Source organism: Diceros bicornis, chromosome 28, assembly GCF_020826845.1.
Source record: "Diceros bicornis minor isolate mBicDic1 chromosome 28, mDicBic1.mat.cur, whole genome shotgun sequence".
Lineage (NCBI taxonomy): Eukaryota > Metazoa > Chordata > Mammalia > Perissodactyla > Rhinocerotidae > Diceros > Diceros bicornis.
This window is the reverse complement of record NC_080767.1, coordinates 29747459-29768056: the sequence shown is the minus strand read 5'-3', so window position 1 is coordinate 29768056 and position 20598 is coordinate 29747459. Positions and strand designations below refer to the sequence as shown.

The following is a 20598-nucleotide window of genomic DNA, read 5'->3' as shown; positions in this document are numbered from 1 at the left end:
GAACATGTGAACTCAACCACTACTCCACCAGAACAGCCCCTATAAGACATTATTGAAAGAAATCAAAGAAGACATAAAGAAATGGAAAGATTCTATGCTCATGGATTGGAAGAATAAACATAGTTAAAATGTCCATGTTACCTAAAGCAATCTACAGATTAAATGTAATTCCGATCAGAATGCCAATGACATTTTTCACGTAAATAGAACGAAGAATTCTAAAATTTGTAAGGAACTACAAAAGACCCTAAATAGCCATAGCAATCCTGAGGAAAAAGAACAAAGATGGAAGTATCACACTTCCTTATTTCAAAAAGTACTACAGAGCTATAGTAATAAAAACAGCATGGTACTGGCAGAAAAACAGACTCACAGATCAATGGAACAGAAGTGAAAGCCCAGAAGTAAAACCACGCACGTAGGGACAGCTAATCTTCGATAAAGTAGCCAAGAACATACAACAGAGAAAGGAGATTCTCTTCAATAAATGGCCTTGGGAAAACGAGACAGCCATGTGCAAAAGAATGAAAGTAGTCCGTTATCTTACCATACACAAAAAATAACTCAAAATGGATTAAAGACCTGAATATAAGACCTGAATCCATAAAATTCCTAGAAGAAAATATTGGCAGGATACACTTTGACATTGGTCTTAGCAGTATCTTTTCGAATACCATGTCTACTCAGGCAAGGGGAAAAAAAGAAAAAACAAATGGAACCACTTCAAACGAAAAATCTTCTGCAAGGCAAAGGAAACCATGAACAAAATGAAAAGACAACCCATCAACTAGGAGAAAATATTTGCAAATCACATATCTGACAAGGGGTTAATTTTCAAAATATGTAAAGAACTCATACAACTCAACAACCACAAAAAAATGAAAAACCCGGTCCAAAAAAGGTCACAGGATATGAATAGACTTTTTTTTAAAGAAGATATACAGATGGCCAGCAGGCAAATGAAAAGATGTGCAATATCACTAATTATTAGGGAAATGCAAATTAAACTACAATCAGATATCACCTTACACCTGTCAGAATGGCTATAATTAACAGGACAGGAAATAACAAGCCTTGGAGAGCAGGTGGAGAAGAGGAAACTCTCATACGCTGATGGTAGGAATGCAAACCAGTGCGGCCACTATGGAAAACAGTATGGAGATTTCTCAAAAAATTAAACATGAAATACCATATGATCCAGCAATCTCACTCCCGGGTATTTATCAACAGAACATGCAATCAATAATTCAAAGAGATTTGTGTATCCCTGTGTTCATCACAGCATTATTCACAATAACCAAGATGCGGAAGCAACCCAAGTGCCCATCAATGGAGGAATGGATAATGAAGATGTGGTATATATACACAATGGAATATTACTCACCAATAAAAAAGACAAAATTTTGCCATTTGCGACAACATGGATGGACCTTGAGGGTGTTATTAAGCTAAAGAAGTCAGAGAAAGACAAATATACGATTTCAGCCTTATGTGGAAGATAAACAAACACATGGATAAGGAGAACAGATTAGTGGTTACCAGAGGAAGAGGGGGTGGGAAGAGGGAGATAGGGATACAGGTGCACATAAATATGGTGATGTATAAAAACTAGAACAATGATGATGAACACGATTCAGTCTATACAGACGCTGGAATATAAAATTGTGCATCTGAAATTTACATAATGTTATAAGCCAATATGACCTCAATAAAAAAATATGACAAGGTAGGCTGCTCAAAAGCTTTCTGAACAGGGAGGATTTCCCTATATCACTGCGTTTCAGAGCCACCCTGATCAGACCTGAATTAGAACAGCAGTGAATTTTTGACTCCCACAAACATATGTAGCTGACCCATGAATCAAGCCCAAGATATTTTCCCTTTATTTGGTTGTAAAGAACCTCTGCTGAGGTTATATGTGTGAGCTGAGGGAGAGAAATCTATGAAACAAAGTTAGATGATATGAGGGTCCAGGCCACCTGTTTCTGAAATTTACTATTGCTCTCCAAACCTACTAAGTCATAGTGCCTAATTTGCTGTTGTGTCTACCTGACCATATGACTTTTTGCCTGGCAATACTCAGCGTCAGTCGCCTGATGTCCCATGGTTAGGTACTCAGTCTCTACTAAGGCCCAGTAGCTGACTCCACAAACATGGCATTCCAACACTTCTAATGGAGTTTGCCAGAGGTTCCATGTGGTGCCATTATCTACCATGGATACTTTCAGCAACGTGGGTCCTGCCAATTTAAATGATCCAATTAGCAGGGTCCCTTGAACCACAACCTGAATCAGCTGCAGAGCCCTCTGTTGCTCTAGATCCTACTTAAAACTGAGAGTCTAAGTCATCTGGCAATTGATCAGAGCAGCATTGCAGGTGTGGTAAGTGCTGTCACCAAAATCAGAAAAAGCCTACCAAGTTCAACGAAATGTGCAATAACATTTCCTTTGCTTTCCAGTTAGAATTCTCTCTTGCTTTTTTCCCATTGTAAGCTCCTCTGTAACCTTCTAACCCATGCTTCCTGCCACAGATCTTTATTATGTCCACAGCATGTCAGACCTTAATACAAGGTGTCTCCATGCTGACTCACTGTATTTCAATCTGTGCAAACTCACCACCCATACCATTGTCTGTGCCTTGTAGTTTACCTATCTGTACTGCTTGCTACATGGTTTCCTGTATCCAGTATCTGAGTTCCCTATACACTCTATCCAAGTCTTTTTGTCTGTTTGGTTTACCTACTTGTACTCCCCCATGGAGTTTCCCTTCCCAGTGTACCAAGTGTCTGGTCTATCCTTCCCAGGGAATCCAATGCCTATAGCTAATCTAGCTTCTGGCCCACTTTGAGTTGGCTAAGCTACTACTGGCTAATACTCTGGTAACTTCATGGGCTTTTGCCTAGAACGTTAACCATGGGACATGTACTGGAATTCAATAATTCTGAGTTGACAGAGTTTTCTGAGATCCTCTGCTCTGAGGTACATGAAGTTGCAGCATTAATACAAGGTCATTGCACATAGAAAGAAGCTGCCCAGGTATAGGCTTCGCTATATCTAGCACCTCTTAAACGCGGATATCAAAAAGGCCAAAATAAACTCTCAGAGATTATTATCTCAAGATATAAATACTTTTTGTCCTATATATCTCACCTCTAAGAATCACAAATGCCACAATAATTGATCATTTTATTCAAAAAGTCAATTTCAAAGAATATGAAGCTTTTCAATTTTGAGTCAATTTTTCTGGATGTATGTGTCAACTTTTTTTTGCTATTTGCAAGTTTATTTTCTTTGTTGGTTCTTTTTGGTCTATTTTCCCCCTTCCCTCCCTCCCTCTCATCCCTTCCTTCTTCCCTCCCTCCTTCCCTTCCTTCCTTCCTTGGTTCCTTCCTTCCTTCCTTTCTTTCTTCATTCTTCCCTTCTTTTCTTTCTTCCTTGAAAACTATTCTTATTTCATGTAACCAAACCTAAGATTCTCAAGAAAGCAATAAAACCTCCAAAACATTGATTATCCCTGCCTCTTCCCACATTGCATTTCATGATGATTACCAGAGAGAAGAAACACAAAGTCATTTCCTTTCAGTTACCTGGTGGGTAGGGCCTAATAAGATGCCTTTGAATGGGATATGGTTCTACCTTAATTCTCAGACACTATTCAGTCTTTTGGCTTTCTATTTGGACCTGCTTGGAACCAGTAATTCTTGTCTTTAAATCTTTCTGGAGTTTATCTTATGCCAAAGTGTGATTATGGCCGGGAAAGCAGAGCCTGGAACAGAAGGCAGACTGAGGGTGCCTTGAGATCCTTTCTCTGTGGGCTCATTCTCTAAGGTTCCCTGCACAAACAGCTCTCCCACAGGACATCATTTCTAGAGGAATCAAGGAGAAAAATGGGCAGTTAGTCCCAGTTTTATGGATGTCTTTAACTGAAAATTACAAGTCCTGCTTCACACCCCCTAGGGGGTCTCTCCTTGGCTAGTTATACTCTTTACTTCATAGATCTGGGGCTAGTAGACAAGAGTGAGTGTCTGAGCTTGTAGCTTTCTTTTTGATGCCCAAGAAATGTCTAGGACCTTGGAAGCTGATACTTAGGTCCCTTAAAGAGAATCTCAGGACACGTTTACCCACCAAACACTGGATCATAAATATAAGCAAGGTCAGTATTGGCGATGAAATGGGTATTTTTTCCTCAGCAATATATAGGTTTCTATATGGGTACAGAAGAGGAAGAATCAGAAAGCTGATTTTGGCATGGAGGAGAAGAGAGAATAAAGAAGATAGCATGGGGAGCTGGCCGGTGGCATAGTGATTAAGTTCGCATGGTCTGCTTGGTGGCTCAGGGTTCACGAGTCCAGATCATGGGCACGGACTTACACATCACTCATTAAGCCATACTGTGGAGGCATCCCACATACAAAATAGGGTAAGATTGTCACAGATGTTAGCTCAGGGGCAATCTTCCTCACACACAGAAAAAAAAAGAATAAGAGAGAGGGAGGAGGAATAGAGACATGGGGTAATGGAAGAACAAAGATACAGAGGCAGAGAGAGTGATAACTGAGAGGGAAGAAGAAGAAAATGAGTGAGAGAAAGATAAAGTGAAGGGATAGACAGGAAGAGAGAAAGAGACAAAAAGAGAGAAAAGTGACCCAAGAGATAAAGACAGAGATACATGGGGGCAGAGTCTTTCAGGAAGAATTTCTACTTGCTTTAGATCCTGAGAGAGAAAATGAGATCTGGACAGCTCAGAATTTAAGCATTCCAAAACCGTTCAGGTGGTTAAGCCAGGATTTTTGGGAAGGCATCTTATACTCCCAAAATGTCTCCCTCACTGGCTATAAAAATGCACCAAATGCAAACACTGGGAATATTTTTCCCTTGTCCCTGTTTAGTATGGACAACATTCTGGTACAAGGCTTTATAAATGGCAGATTTTGAAAGGTCCAGTTGCTGAATGAGTGCATGTGCTTTCTAAGGACAAATGTCTCTCCAAAGTATTAGTTAGTCCTCTACACTCAGTCCCTAATGTCTGAGTGTAGAGGATTGTTCAAATCATTCCTGACCCTGAAGCCAAATGAGGGAACCTGAAGTTAAGAAGGACACTTTCACTGAAGGGTCACTGAAGGAGAGAAGATGTGGGAGGGTGGGATAAGGGTAAACAAAGTCACTTCTTACATTCTGCCAAAAACATGCTATGATCCCAAGCTCAAGGAAGTAGAACTTTATTATTCACAGAGGCCACAGCATTTACCTTCCTGCCTTTGGCTTGGAGTGTGGTGGGAGGTTACTGATGGACTGGCACTTGGCTGCCTGTTAAATCATTCAGCTCATCCTTAAATACAGTATAGGGAATGGACACTGCGTTCAGCTGCTGGCTGTCAGGACATAAGCTGTTTCTGTGAGAACCAGCCCCTCTCCTGAATTTCCTGTTCAGTTTCCCTTCCTGGTAAACAATGCCCATCTGTTTTTCACCTGCCTGAATGAGAACTCTATCATTAGAATGATGGTTTTCCCTCTGTGTTCATGTTTCCTATGTTGCTGCTCCTGGTTTGCCACACTGATTTTCTAATCTCAATTCCACATCTTTTCCCAAAATATCAAAACCCAGAGTCTAGCAAATGAACTGATATGAATAATTATCTCCCGTGTGCAAAAGATTGTAAATTCTTCTAGTCTCTCTCTGGGCAGATTTGCATTTTATCTTTCATTGTGGCAGGGGGGAACCAACAGGAACCAACATTTATTGAGCACTATGCAAGATAAGGTACTACGAGCTTTCACATATCATCTCATTTCATCTTTATAATAAACATAAAGGGTGTAAATATTTGTTGTTTAAAGATACTCATCTTTCTGAGATGCACAATTGTTAAGAAATCTGCTATGACAAAACTGCCATAATCAAACAATTATTATCAGCCAAGTCTATCTTACTCTAAAACCTGTGGCTTTTCCACTAGAGTCTCATACTGTCTCCAAAGAGAGCAAGAGAGTTGAGGATGCCTCACTTTTCAGGTAGAACTAGAAAAAGGAGGGGGTTTGAGCCTAATACTTTTAACACTGTGTTTACTGACCAGTCTCAATACATATGTTAGGGTGAGGACAGCTTTCAGGAATTAGGATGAGGTCTACATAGTTAGATTTAAAAATGAGGAAATTTGAAATTTGCTGCTAGTTTGTCTTCTCCTGCTGGATTTTTGCTCCTGGCTAGATGCCCTTTGGATGAATAAGAGCTTTCTCTGCCCCTCTCTGCCTTTTCTTATCAAAAGAGAGGGTGATCTTGAGATTTTTGTAGGTGAGGTGTTTTAGATTTGTGATTAGTGGCAAATGCTTCTTCTGAGATAGTAACCTCATTTCTCTACTTGTTGCATAGGAATATCTCTGTGACGCTATTGCTTTGTTTTGTTGTATACAAGGTGGAAGTTGGGGAAGGACACGTGGATTTTGCTGCATACTGGTACCCAGATGACCAGAGTATTGGGATATACCAAAATCTTTCCAATATTCATATATCGATTCACTATTACTGCTTTAACAAATTACCACAAATGTAGTATCTTAAAAAAAAAACCCACAAATTTATTCTCTTACAGTTCTGGAGGTCAGAAGTATGAAATAGGTTGCATTGGGTTAAAACCAAAATGTTGGCATTCCTTCTGGAGGCTCTAGTGGAACGTCTGTTTCCTTGCTTTTTGCAGCTTCTAGAGGCCACTTGCATGCCTTGGCTTGTGTCCGCTTCCTCCATATTCTTTTTTTTTTTTTAAGATTTTATTTATTTCCCCCCCAAAGCCCCAGTAGATTGTTGTATGTCATAGCTGCACACCCTTCTAGTTGCTGTATGTGGGACGCGGCCTCAGCATGCCCAGAGAAGCGGTGCATTGGTGTGTGCCCGGGATCCGAACCCGGGCCACAAGCAGCAGAGCGAGCGCACTTAACCGCTAAGCCACGGGGCCGGCTCACGCTTCCTCCATATTCTAAACCAGCAGCATAACATCTTAAAATCTCTCTCTGACTGACACTTCTGCTTCCCTCTTCTATATTTAAGGACACCTGTGATTACATTGGGCCCACCCAGATAATCCAGGATAATCTCATTTTAAATTCAGCTTATTAGAAATCTTAATTCCATCTGCACCTAATTCTGCCTTGTTGTGTACCATATCATATCCACAGGTTCTGGGCATTAGGATGTGAACATCTTTCGGGTCATCATCTTACTTGCCACAAATGACTAGCAGATGTGTTTTAAGATGGCAGGAGCACTCAAGAGGGAGACGACACTTGGAATACAGCTAAAATCTCATTTCTTTTGGCATCTTTTGATAATAGCCCTTATTTTTTGTTATGGGATAAGTGTTATTATGTTACCTATGGAAGAAAGTGAGGCTGAATTTGGCAAGTATTTGAAAAGATATGGTTTTTCTGTGATTGAAAATGGCATTGAGTTGTCACTTAGCCTTATATGTGTTGACAGTAGACAATAAACTGCTCATAAATTTGCCTAAAACACTTCCTGGGAGTCAGACTGGTCTTCGTTTTCTCAACATGTTATTGGATCCCAGGAAACCCACAACCATCAAGGGGAAGGAGTCTAAATTACATCAAATTGTGCCTTTCTGGGGAAATTGGAACAGCGAAATGAATAAGGGTGAGAGTGGTGGGGTGAGGGAGAAGAGGGTGGAAATGTAGGGGAGACAAAGGTTTTTCAGGGTCTTTATCCCATATTAACGTAGTTACACTTCAACTTAAGATCAGTGCGAGTCTTTCGAGAGTTTTTAAACAGTTGAAGATATTTAGGTTTTAAAAAAGGTAGGGTTTTTTTTTTTCCAAATCTCACTTTGCTGCAGTAGAGAGAATGGATTAACATAATCCAGAGCTTCTTAAAGACCTTCCACTGAATTGAAATAAGCAAAATGTATGTATATTTATGAGTGTTCTTTAACGAATACAATACCATTCTTTGTATCCTTTTATTTTGTTTTTTTCTCTAGAAGGGAATTTCTGCCTCTTCCACCTCAATTAGGATTGTCATTTGTTTCAGGAGTTCCTCTTATCCAGTTTTCAGTTCTCTCTCAGGGGTTAATTTTCCGAAAGTAGTTGTAAATTGGCTCTGTCCATGGGAGGAGGTGACTTCAGAGTCTGCCTACGCTGACATCTTGACTTCTCTCCTGCATCATTTTATTTGAAAAATTCACCTCCCATCTGAAATTTAACAATGAGTGTTGAAGTCAAACCTGCTAAAGGTTGCTGTGCCATGGTTGATGATTTAGAATACACACCACAGAGCATTCTTGGGGCAACAACATGGCTGAGACATCATATTCCATGATCTGGTCCTCAGTGCCACAGATGTAATAATTCTATTTTGTCAGTGAACCAAGAAAAGCTGGCTCTCATTAACATTCACTCATAAAATTTTTTCCTAATTCCCTTGTTTGCCTACATATAATGAACATATGAGAAACAGGTTAAGTTTCTGACTTTCTAAAATACGTATTTTTCATATGACTGGCAAAAGTGATTATTTCAGAGTCCTTAATATTCTCGACCATTCTTCATTCCCAGCAGAAGAAAGATGACCGTCAGGAGAGAGAACCAGAGCAGTGTCTGAGTGCCTCCTCTTGGGGCTCCCTATGCCACCAGAGCAGCAGGGTATGTTCTTTGCCCTGTTCCTAGGCATTTACCTGACCATAGTGTTGGGGAACCTGCCCATCATCCTGCTCATCAGGTTGGACTCTTTCCTTCACATCCCCATGTACTTCTTCCTCAGCCACTTGACCTTCACTGATGTCTTCTTGTCATCTGTCACCATCCCTAAGATGCTGATGGACATGCACACTGAGTACAAACCCATCCCCTATGCTGGGTGCATTTCACAGATGTATTTTTTCATATTTCTTACTGACCTGGACAGCTTCCTTATTACGTCAATGGCATATGACCGCTATGTTGCCATATGTCACCCTCTTTGCTACACCACCATCATGAGGGAAAAGCTGTGTGCCTTACTAGTGGCTATACCCGGGATCCTGTCCTGTGCCAGCTCCCTTTCCCACACCCTTCTCCTGACCCAGTTATCCTTCTGTGCTGCTAACACTGTCCCCCATTTCTTCTGTGACCTTGGTGCCATGCTCAAGCTGTCCTGCTCCGACATCTTCCTTAATGAGCTGATCATGTTCACAGTAGGGGTGGTAGTCATTACTCTGCCATTCATATATATCCTGGTATCTTATGACTACATTGGGGCCACTATCCTGAAAGTCCCTTCAACAAAGGGGATCTGCAAAGCATTGTCCACGTGTGGCTCTCATCTCTCTGTGGTGTCTCTGTATTATGGGGCAATATTTGGACAGTACCTTTTCCCAACATGGAGCAATTTCATTGACAAGGACATCATTGTGGCTCTCATGTACACAGTGGTCACACCCATGTTGAACCCCGTTATCTACAGCCTTAGGAACGGAGACATGAAAGAGGCCCTAGGGAAACTCTTCAGTAGAGCAATGCTTATCTCACAGAGCCATCATCTTTTTTCTAAATCAGAAACTCATTTTGGTTGATCTCATGAATTTGATTTTCCATCTGAATATGTCTCAAAACTTTTATGTCCTAAGACCTAAGACAGATGATGGCATGTTGGATGTACTTGGTGAATATTTGTTGACAAGAATTTCATTCTCTTATTAACAATGCTCTCCTTTGTAAATAACTTTTTATTAGCAGGTGCTAAATAATTTTTGCTACTTATTTCCACAACTTGGGGGCATAAATAACACAATAATATACAGTTCGGCTATCCCATATTTGAGGAGATTTTTGGAGACCCTTATATTTTTGGCCCATAAACTTATGCTTTAACACATCCCAGAATCTAAAGAATTAGCTATATTATTTCACTACACTTTCTCATACAGACTAAATGGGTTTTCTTTTTGTGTTTATGGGTCTATTGAAATAAAAGAATTCTGTACCTGTCACTTAAATAAGAGGAAATGTACTACTCTCTGCTCGTGGTATAAAATGTTACAACAACAACTCTGAAGATGGGAGGCCCTGTTGGAGATCAAGATTTCCCCAGGAAATCCCCCTTTGCCAACACAGTGTGGTTGATATTACTTAGCCCCGAAAACAATCACTGATGAAAGCATGCTTCATGCTGGCCTTCTTTGTAAATATAACCAAATTATAGTGCAAACTCTCTGAAAGCATCATTGTTTTCCTACAAACGCCACTCTAGATTCAGTCCTGACTATCCTTGTTGGACATCCTCCCTTCCCAAATGAAGAAAGAAAGCAAAGCTTCTCAAACTTTAATGTGCATAAGAATTTCTGGAGAGCTTGCTAACACATGGATTTCTGGAATCTACCACGATAAATTCTGATTCAGTAGTTCTGGGATGGGGCCCAAGAATTCACATTTCTAGCCAGCTCCCACATGATGCTACTGCTGCAGATTTGTGAACTATGATTTGAAGAGCACTGGTGTAAAGAATTAAATCATGGAGTTTGTGGGCTGCACATTTATAAGATGTTATGTGAATTCTGGTAGGAGGTAGAATGAAACAACAGAATACTTAAATTATTTAGTAGAAAAATCTGTGGCTCAGGTTGATATTTTCTGATTAATTCTGGCTGCAGTAAATTCCTTTTTACAATCTCTAATATGAAAGGTTCTTTCCTGAGCTATCAAATATTCTTTTCTCTTTCATATATAATATAGATATATAGATACTACATATCATGCTTTGTGTCATCACACCGGATTATACATTGAATGAAAATGAAGCCTAAGCTTTGAAAAAAATTACGTCCTATGTACATTTGTGGCTTCTTGTTACTATTAAGCCTTGTGGGATTTCAGTACAACTTGGAACTTTGCAAATGTCACTCAAAAATATATTTTAATAGTTTTAAACTAACAATTATTTCACACATGATGCACAATAAAATGTACATTTTTCATAAAGCACAAGTTGATTGCCCAGTAGCTGTATCCTCCACAAAGAGACACTTGAGTTCTTGACAGGACAATGAACCATTTTATGTTATAGGATGTCATTTGTTTATAAAAGGCCTCCTGTAACTTCCCATATTTCCTGATATAGCCCTGTGAGATAGCATTTGTCTTGAATCCATTTCATATTATTGTTATTATATGCATCAATATTTTACCCCAGTCTTTTCATCTCCTCATTTTTTATTGCATCTGCCCTATGCAAAATGCAATATGTTTACCCATCTTTACATATAAGTATGACTAATTAGTACATAACCAGCAACTGGAGGGGAATTTAAGGCTGTGATGATGTCCCAGACTGTAGTCTGTTTGGGGCGTGCAGATGGAAGTCAAAACATTTTGAAGCAGTTGACATTTGATACATGTGTAGGATATTACAATAGCAACTTTCCTTTACTATTCATTTAATTTCACTCCGTAAGCTTTGACTTCAGCTATGGGTGAAGGAAAACAATCTAACATTGTTGCCTTTCTTCCCACAGGGTTCAACTTGGACTTCCATTCTTCGTGCATTTTCATGGGCATTTTCAAAGTTACATTCTTCTCTTTTCAAAGGAGTAAGTCACAGGCACCAAGGAACTCAGACAATGAGCCCATTAAAATTGATGCTTTTGGAGATATTAAAGTAGCCTTGATCAGACAATTGACAAATGAGATGATTTCAAGCCATAGTATAATCTTTAATCAAGTTTCCCGGTGAATTTTTGTGTTAATTCTTTAAGAGATTGACTAAAAATTTTAAGTTTATTGATTGAAATTGTACGTATTCTATGTATTGATAGGCATAGAAGTAGAAATGCTGATATTATTACAATAAAATATTATAGAAAAAGAAAGCTGTAAAATACTGTATAAAATAAATCCTATTTATGTAAACATAAAATTTTATGACTAAAAACCATTTTAGAAGGTTAAAAAATTAATAATGGAAGGGTAAAGTATTTTGACTTTCTCCTTTGTTTTTTCTCTATATTATTTGGATTTCCATCATGAAGCAGAATGAATTTTATAAGCAGCAAGCCAAAAAGGAATTTCCATTTGGGAGAAAAATCCCTCTTCACATCCCAAGCTATGGTCTACCTAGGGGAAACTTAAATTTGGTAGGGAACGGCCAATAAGGAGGTCTTTCCACATCTTCTTTTGAGCTCATTCTCACAGGGCATCCACTTTCATGTTCTTCCTAAGGACAGTGTTTCCTCAACGTCTGCCTTTAGAACCATCTGTCTCGAATTATGTGGCCCCAGATCTCATGAATGAGCATCTCTGGAGGTGGATCTGGGATCTGCATCTTTAACAAGCTCCCCAGGTGATTCTGCTGGACATCAAAGTTTAGGGACCACTGCCCTAGGTCATCTGACCTGGAGGGACTAAGAAGAAAGTTGAGCAATTAATACATGTTTAATGCACATCTGTAACCAAGAGCTTGGTGCCCTGTCCTCTTGGGTTCTCTCCCTGGTGGGTAGAGTAAACTCTTCACATCTCCATTTATGAAGATGGTGAATCAACAAGAATAAGCTCCAGGCTCATGACTGTTCTCTCTGATGTCAGCAAGAGGTCTGGGATCACAGAAGTTGTAGGTTAAATCTGGTCTCTGGGACTTCTACAAAGAAGGTGAGAAACTAGTCCATACTTCTGGGCTCTAGATGACTTAAGAATAAAGTTCAGAGCAGAATTGGGTACTCTTCATCAGGAGCAGATGTGTGTGTGTATGTGTGTGTGTGGGGGGGGTGGTAACGGGGAAAGTGACAAAGATGTAGAGACTACACAACATGCTACTGAACAACCAATGGATCATTGAATAAATTAAAGGAGAAATCAAAAAATATTTGGAGACAAATGAAATGAAAATACACCATACCATCTCATGTGGGATGCAGCAAAAGCGGTCCTGAGAGGGAAACTCATAGCAATATGGGCCCACCTTAGCAAATAAGAAAAATCCCAAATAAACAACCTTAAAATACACTGAACAGAACTAGAAAAAGAAGAACAAACAAATAACAAAGTCAGCATAAGGAGGTAAATAATAAAATTAGAGCAGAAATAAATGAAATTGAAACAAAAAAAAATAGTAGAAAGGATCAATGAAACTAAGAGTTGGTTCTTTAAGAAGATAAACAAAATTGACAAACCCATAGCCAGATTCACTAAGAAAAAAAGAAGGAAAGCTCAAAGAGATGAAATTAGAAATGATAGAGGAGAAATCACAACAGATACCAGAGAAATACAAAGGATTAAAAGACAATACTATGAAACACTATATGCCAAAAAATTGGACAATCTAGAAGAAATGTATAAAGTCTTAAACTCATACAACTTCCCAAAACTGAACCAAGGAGAAATAGAGAATCTGAATAGACCAATCACAAGTAAAGAGATTGAAACAGTAATCAAAAACCTCCCCCAAAATAAAAGTCCAGGACCAGATGGCTTCTCTGGAGAATTTTCCCAAACATTCAAAGGAGATTTAATACCTTTCTTTACCAAACTATTCCAAAAAATAAAGGAAGATGGAACACTTCCTAATACATTCTACAAGACCAGCATCACCCTGATACCAAAGCCAGACAAAGACAATACAAAGAAGGAAAACTACAGGCCAATATCGCTGATGAACATAGATGCAAAAATCCTCAACAAAATATTGCCAAACAGAATACAGCAATACGTTAAATAGATCATACACCATGATCTAGTGGGTTTTATACCACGGACTCAGGGATGGTTCAACATCCGCAAATCAATCAATGTGATACACCACATTAACAAAATGAGGAATAAAAAGCATGTAATCATCTCAATAGATGCAGAGAAGGCATTTGACAAGGTCCAACATCCATTTAAGATAAAAACTCTCAATGAAATGGGTATAGAGGGAAACTACCTCAACATAATAAAGGCCATATATTACAAACCCACAGCCAACATCGTACTCAATGGGGAAAAACTGAAAGCGATCCCTATGAGAACAGGAACAAGACAATGGTGCCCACTCCTGCCATTCTTATTCAACATAGTACTGGAGGTTTTGGCCAAAGCAATTAGGCTAAAAAAAGGAATAAAAGAAATCCAAATAGGCAACGAAGAAGTGAAACTCTCGCTGTTTGCAGATGACCTGATTTTATATGTAGAAAGCCCTAAAGAATCCATTGGAAAACTATTAGAAATGATCAACAACTACAGCAAAGTTGCAGGGTCCAAGATCAAATTACAAAACTCAGTTGCATTTCTATATGCTAATAACGAATTAACAGAAAGAAAACTCAAGAATACAACCTCATTGACAATCACAAGAAAGAAAACTCAAAAAGATAATCCTATTTACAATCACAACAAAAAGAATAAAATATCTAGGAATAAATTTAACCAAGGAGTTGAAAGCCCTATACAATGAAAACTATAAGACATTATTGAAAGAAATTGCTGATGACATAAAGAAATGGAAAAATATCCCATGCACATGGATTGGAAGAATAAACATAGTTAAAATGTCCATACTACCTAAAGCAATCTACAGATTAAATGCAATCCCAATAAGAATTCCAATGACATTCTTCACAGAAATAGAGCAAAGAATACTAAAATTCATATGGGGCAATAGAAGACCCTGAATAGCCAAAGGAATCCTGAGAAAAAAGAACAAAGCTGGAGGCATTACAATCCCTGACTTCAAAACATACTACAAAGTAATAGTAATCAAAACAGCATGGTACTGGTACAAAAATAGACACACAGATCAATGGAACAGAATTGAAAGCCCAGAAATAAAACCACACATCTACAGACAGCTAATCTTCGACAAAGGAGCTAAGAACATACAATGGAGAAAGGAAAGTCTCTTCAATAAATGGTGCTGGGAAAACTGGACAGCCACAAGCAAAAGAATGAAAGTGGACCATCTCCTTTCGCCATACACAAAAATTAACTCAAAATGGATCAAAGATCTGAAAGTGAGACCTGAAATTATAAACTCCTGGAAGAAAATATATGCAGTACACTATTTGACAGTGGTCATAAAGGGATCTGTTTGAATTCCATGTCTACTCGGACAAGGAAAACAAAAGAAAAAATAAACAATGGGACTTCATCAGATTAAAGAGCTTCTACAAGGCAAATGAAACCAGGATCCAAATGAATAGACAACCGACCAGCTGGGTGAAAATATTTGCAACCCATATATCTGATAAGGGGTTAATATCCGTAGTACATAAAGAACTCACACAACTGAACAAGAAAAAAACAAACAACCTGATCAAAAAATGGGCAGAGGATATGAACAGATACTTCCCCAAGGAAGATACACAGATGGCCAATAGGCACATGAACAATTGTTCAACATCACTAACCCTCAGGGAAATGCAAATCAAAACTACACTAAGATATCACCTTACAGCCATTAGAATGGCTATAATCACCAAGACAAAAAACAACAAATGTTGGAGAGGTTGTGGAGAAATGGAAACCCTAATTCACTGCTGATGGGAATGCAAACTGGTGCAGCCTCTACGGAAAACAATATGGAGATTCCTGAAAAAATTAAAAATAAATATACCATATGACCCAGCTATCCCACTACTAGGTATCTATCTAACGAACCTGAAATCAGCAATCCAAAGTGGCTTATGCACCCCTATGTTCATTTCAGCATAATTCACTATAGCCAAGAAGTGGAAGCAACCCAAGTGTTGCTTGACTGATGACTGGATAAAGAAGATGTGGCATATATGTATACATAAGAATACTACTCAGCCATAAAAAGACAAAATTATCCCATTTGCAACAACATTGGTGGACCTGGAGGGTATCATGTTAAGTGAAATAAACCAGAGAAAGACAAATACTGCATGATTTCACCCATATGTGGAAGATTAACACATGTACAGAGAGAACTTTTCGGCGGTTACCAGTTGCAAGGGGGTTGGGGGTGGGCACAAGGGGTGAAGGGAGGCATTTGTATGGTGACTGACAGACAATAATGTACCACTAAAATTTCTCAATGTGATAAACTATTAAGACATCAATAAAAATAATCCCATTTTGTCACAAATGGAAAGTAGATGAGAGGATCTACTCAAGAATTAGAATCACTTAGCTTTTGAAGGAAAAAAAACACGAGAGTTGGGTTGGTTGTTTTCCTTGAATTCAAGATGGTTTTTGTTAAGGAAGAAGCTATAAATGAAATCGGGAGGGAACTCAAATATACATAAAATTTATTTGACATTAAGGATAAAAAGTAAGAGTTAATATCAGAAAAATAGTGAGGCTTTCCTTATACCATAGATTGTGTCATTTGATAGTCATTTAGCAAGTTACCTACTCTATGTCAGGCAGTGACTAGCCCTGGTCATACAGAGCTGGATAAAGACATGACCTCCATGATGAAGAAGTGAACATTCTAGCAGTGTCGAGACAGGCAAACTACAAAATATGTAAGAGTATAATAAGTGCTTTAATAATACCACTAATTGTACTTTTTATGCATGATTACTGTGTGTCAGGTAATCATGTCGGGTAATACAGTATTACAGCTTAACCTGTATTATCTCTTTTAATCCTTATAATAATAATATGAGGCATATACTGTTATTATATGTATTTTTCAGCTCAGGAAACTGATGCTTAGAGACAATGACATGAATATAATAAACAGTAGTAGCACAGGGGAGGGTATAGCTAATGCCACCTGGATATCTGCAGAAGTTGTACAGGGGAAGTAGTTCTGCATCTGGGTGTTGAAGCATGCTCGGGAGTATGATACATAATGGGAGAAATGGCAGTCTAGGCAGGTCTAGGCAGAGGGAACAGAGTGAACCAGAGCATTGAAATAGCATGGTAAGTGCAGGGAAATGTTAAAAAAAAAAAATGGTGCTTCTAAATCAAATGTGTGTATGAGAGAGAGAATATAAAGAGATGTCTATTTAAAATAGACAGACAAGGACTATATTGTGAAGGGGCTAGGGTGACCTTTTAAGGAGTTTAGACATTGCCTTGCAAGAAATGGGCTGTCATTGGCTGGGGGCGGAGTGGAGTAGAGATTAAATCTGGGGAAGATTATGTTTGTGTTTTAGAAAGATTGCTCAAGTGGCCACATATGTGCAATGGAATGTAGAGCCTGGATACAGGAGCTCACTTAGAATGTCATTGTACATCCAAGTAACAGATGATGTGTGCCTGAATGAAGAAAAAGGCATTGAACAGAGAAGACAAGAGCTTTGAAGATGGACTAGATAGGTCTTGGTATTGGTGGGAAGTATAAATGTCTTGGTAATTGACAGGAAGTAGGTGGGAGAATGAAGGATTATTCTTGATTTCTGGCTCTGTAAACTGACATTTAGAACAGTTTGGAAGACAAGGCACTTTGAATAAATTTGATTCGGTTTAATAGTCTTTAGGAAGTAAGGAAACAAGTTTGTGACTAGCTGCTTTTAAAAAAAGGGTTCCAAACAACAGGAAGGCAAATACTCTAAATAGACAAGGGGCACCAGGAAGATTTTCATCACCCACCCTGCACCGGTTGCAATTAAAAGCAAGTGCTACTCACATTACACTACTGAAATGTAAATATTTATAAATAATTTGTACTTCAGTGTGAATTATTTTAATGTCAACATCATATTAACCATAGCTGAACTGGGTGACCTTCAAGGAATAGAAGTTTGAACTTAGTGATTGGGGTTAGGTGTAATAGGATGTATTAGGGGAGGAATAAACTTGGAACTTTAAATACAGTAGTAACTATTTTGGCTGGGTGGGATATAAGAATGTTAGCTACTGAAGAGTGAGAGGCAAACATGTCATTTGGTAGATATTTGCATGGTCTGTGGTGATCTAATTCCTAACTGCCCCAGAACAATATTCGGGAAATCAACATGGACACCCAGTCTCATATCCTATTCTGCTGGGCCTATGAGAAAGAATTTAGATCCAGCCCCAGACAACGCTCAAACATTTACTGCACTACTGATAGATTAAGATTCCCTGAGATCTAGAAAGAGACTAGAAGGCCATCCAGAGAATGAGTCATCTAGAGGAACCAGAAGGTGAGGCTGATTGGGCTAGTTTGAGCAGCCGGTTCAGGGTATCAATGGGGACATAGATCACAGGGATAGTATGAGACTATATCCAATAATCTCACACCTCAGCCGTCCTCATGTCCATGAACTGCCTCATCAGGGGCCTTAGAACTCTTCTAAGAGACCCTCTCCTGAAAGAGCTGGTCATGAGAAGTAGAGGATATTTTCTGCCCAGTTCATGGACAGAAGCAAGCTAGAGGTCAGTGGCTCAGAGGAGACTGTCAGTGGCCCATAGTCTGTAGGACAGTGGATATCAATAGACTGAAAGGAGAGTTGCAGACTAAGCAGATGAGAGCAGAGGACTCCAGGGTTGCAACCATCTCCTGCTCCAGTTACAGGAGAACACTCTCTTCATCCCGTTAAAGGACTCTTATAGAGAATATCTGGAAAAGAGATCTAGAAAAAAGACCAGAAGTCCCGTTCCAGGTCATCAAAAAAATGGAAGCCTCAAGTACTTAAGTTGCTCAAAATGATTCACATTTCTACTCACCAAGTGCTGAAGCCTGGGACAGTTTGATTCCACAAAAGATTCTCAATAATTATCTGATGAAAAAATATAAGAATCATGAAAAATTTTAAGAAATGTTGACTCTTAGAAACAAACTGCAGTGGGGAGGGGGTTTAGGCAGTCAGTGGACACTTGGTCATACCAGAGGAATGTAAAGGATCAAAATTATATGGCCCTGGATTTCATCATTTTTTATGGCTGAGTAGTATTCCATTGTGTATATATACCACTAAATCCAGCCATTTGTGACAACATGGATGGACATTGAGGGTATAATGCAAAGTGAAATAAGTCAGAGGGAGAAGGTCAAATACCGTATGATTTCCTTCATTAAGTAGTAGATAATAACAACAATAAACAAACACATAGGGACAGAGATTGGATTGGTGGTTACCAGAGGGGAAGGGGGGAGAGAGGAGGGTGAAAGGGATAATTCGGTACATGTGTGTGGTGATGGGTTGTAATTAGTATTTTGGTGGTGAACATGATGTAGTCCATGCAGAAATAGAAGTACAATGATGTACACCTGAAATTTTTACAATGTTATAAACCAATGTTACTGCAATAAACAAAAAATTTAAAAAAAAAATTATATGGCCCTTAATTATTTTATTTTTTTTTTGGTGAGGAAGATCAGCCCTGAGCTAACATCTGTTGCCAATCCTCCTCTTTTTGCTGCGGGAGATTGGCCCCAGGCTAACATCTGTGCCCCTGCTCCTCCACCCTGTATGTGAGACGCCTGCCACAGCATGGCGTGACCAGCGGTATGTAGTTCTGCGCTTGGGATCTGAACCTGCGAACCCCTGGCCACTGAAGCAGAGTGCACAAACTTAACCACTACACCACTGGGTAGGCCACTTTGGCCTTTGTTTTTTAAGAATAGCATATTTTTTTTATTGCAAAGATTCCTGGAGGCAGAAAATTTATATACCTTTACACATAAATTTTCTCTCTCTGCAAGTAATTTAAGCTGATGGTGCCCCTCTTAGATCTGAAGGTGAATAAAGAAAGAAAGTTGCATTGTTCACACCCTCTAGTCACAAAAAGGATGCTAGAATTAGATATTTCTGATCATCAGCAAGAAGAGGCAGCACAAGGAGCTCTAATATCCTTCCTGGTCTGGTCTTGACAAACCATGGGAAATGGGGCAACCAGCCTGGAAATCTAAACATTGTTTAGATTTGACATTGACAGAAGATTGTCAATCTTCTGATGGGGAACTCTTGACCTATTCTGCACCTCCTGGAATGTAACATCCATCCTTAATTTACCTTGTCTTAATCTTCACTTAGTGGTATAAAAAAGACAGATGCTCTGCAATTTTTTAAGACTGACAAATTAATAATCTAGAATGAAAGTGTCATGAAAGCAGGGACTTTGTCTTGTTCAGTGATATATCCCTGGCACTTATAACAGCTCCCAGCACAGAGTAAGTATCTGGTAAATATTTGTTGAAAGAACGAATCTCAGAGAAAAGCATTTTTGACTCTTTGAGTGTGGAGAGATAATGAAGAGTGACAATAGTGATGATAATAACAGCTATCATTTATCAGAAACCTACTATTACAATCATGAATCGCTTAATGACAGGGATAAGTCCTGAGAAATGTGTCATTGGGCAATTAGGTCTTTGTGTGAACATTATAAAGTGTACTTAAACAAACCTAGATGATACACCCTACTACACGCCTAAGCTATATGGTACTACTCTTATGGGACCACCATCGTACATGCAGTCCATCATTGAACAAAATATCATTGGGTGGTGCGTGACTGTATTAGCCACTATACTAGATGCATTTCATAGTTGATCTCAGTTAATCTTCCAAGTAACCTTATTAGATAGAGATTATTGTATCCATTTTGTAGATGAGAAGGCTAAGAATCAGGGAGTTTAGATAACGGGGCTACAATCTTATGGCTAGTTTGTGGCAGACCCGAAATTGAAGCCACGTTTGTCTGTCTCCAATGTCTGTCTTTTCGTTAAACGTTGCTATAACTATAC

The 20598-nt window shown here is 38.9% G+C and overlaps 1 protein-coding gene across 1 annotated transcript; it reads left to right on the top strand.

Moving 5' to 3' along the window:
• The first annotated feature begins 8629 nt into the window (after window positions 1–8629).
• LOC131393816 (olfactory receptor 1J2-like) lies at window positions 8630–9556 on the top strand. Its single transcript, XM_058524835.1, has one exon. It carries the CDS (start codon window positions 8630–8632, stop codon window positions 9554–9556), a length of 927 nt encoding a protein of 308 aa, XP_058380818.1.
• The last annotated feature ends 11042 nt before the right edge of the window (window positions 9557–20598 follow it).

Excerpts from the sequence above, each read along its gene's own strand:
- LOC131393816 (XM_058524835.1), top strand. The coding sequence starts at position 8,630 with ATGCCACCAGAGCAGCAGGGTATGTTCTTTGCCCTGTTCCTAGGCATT.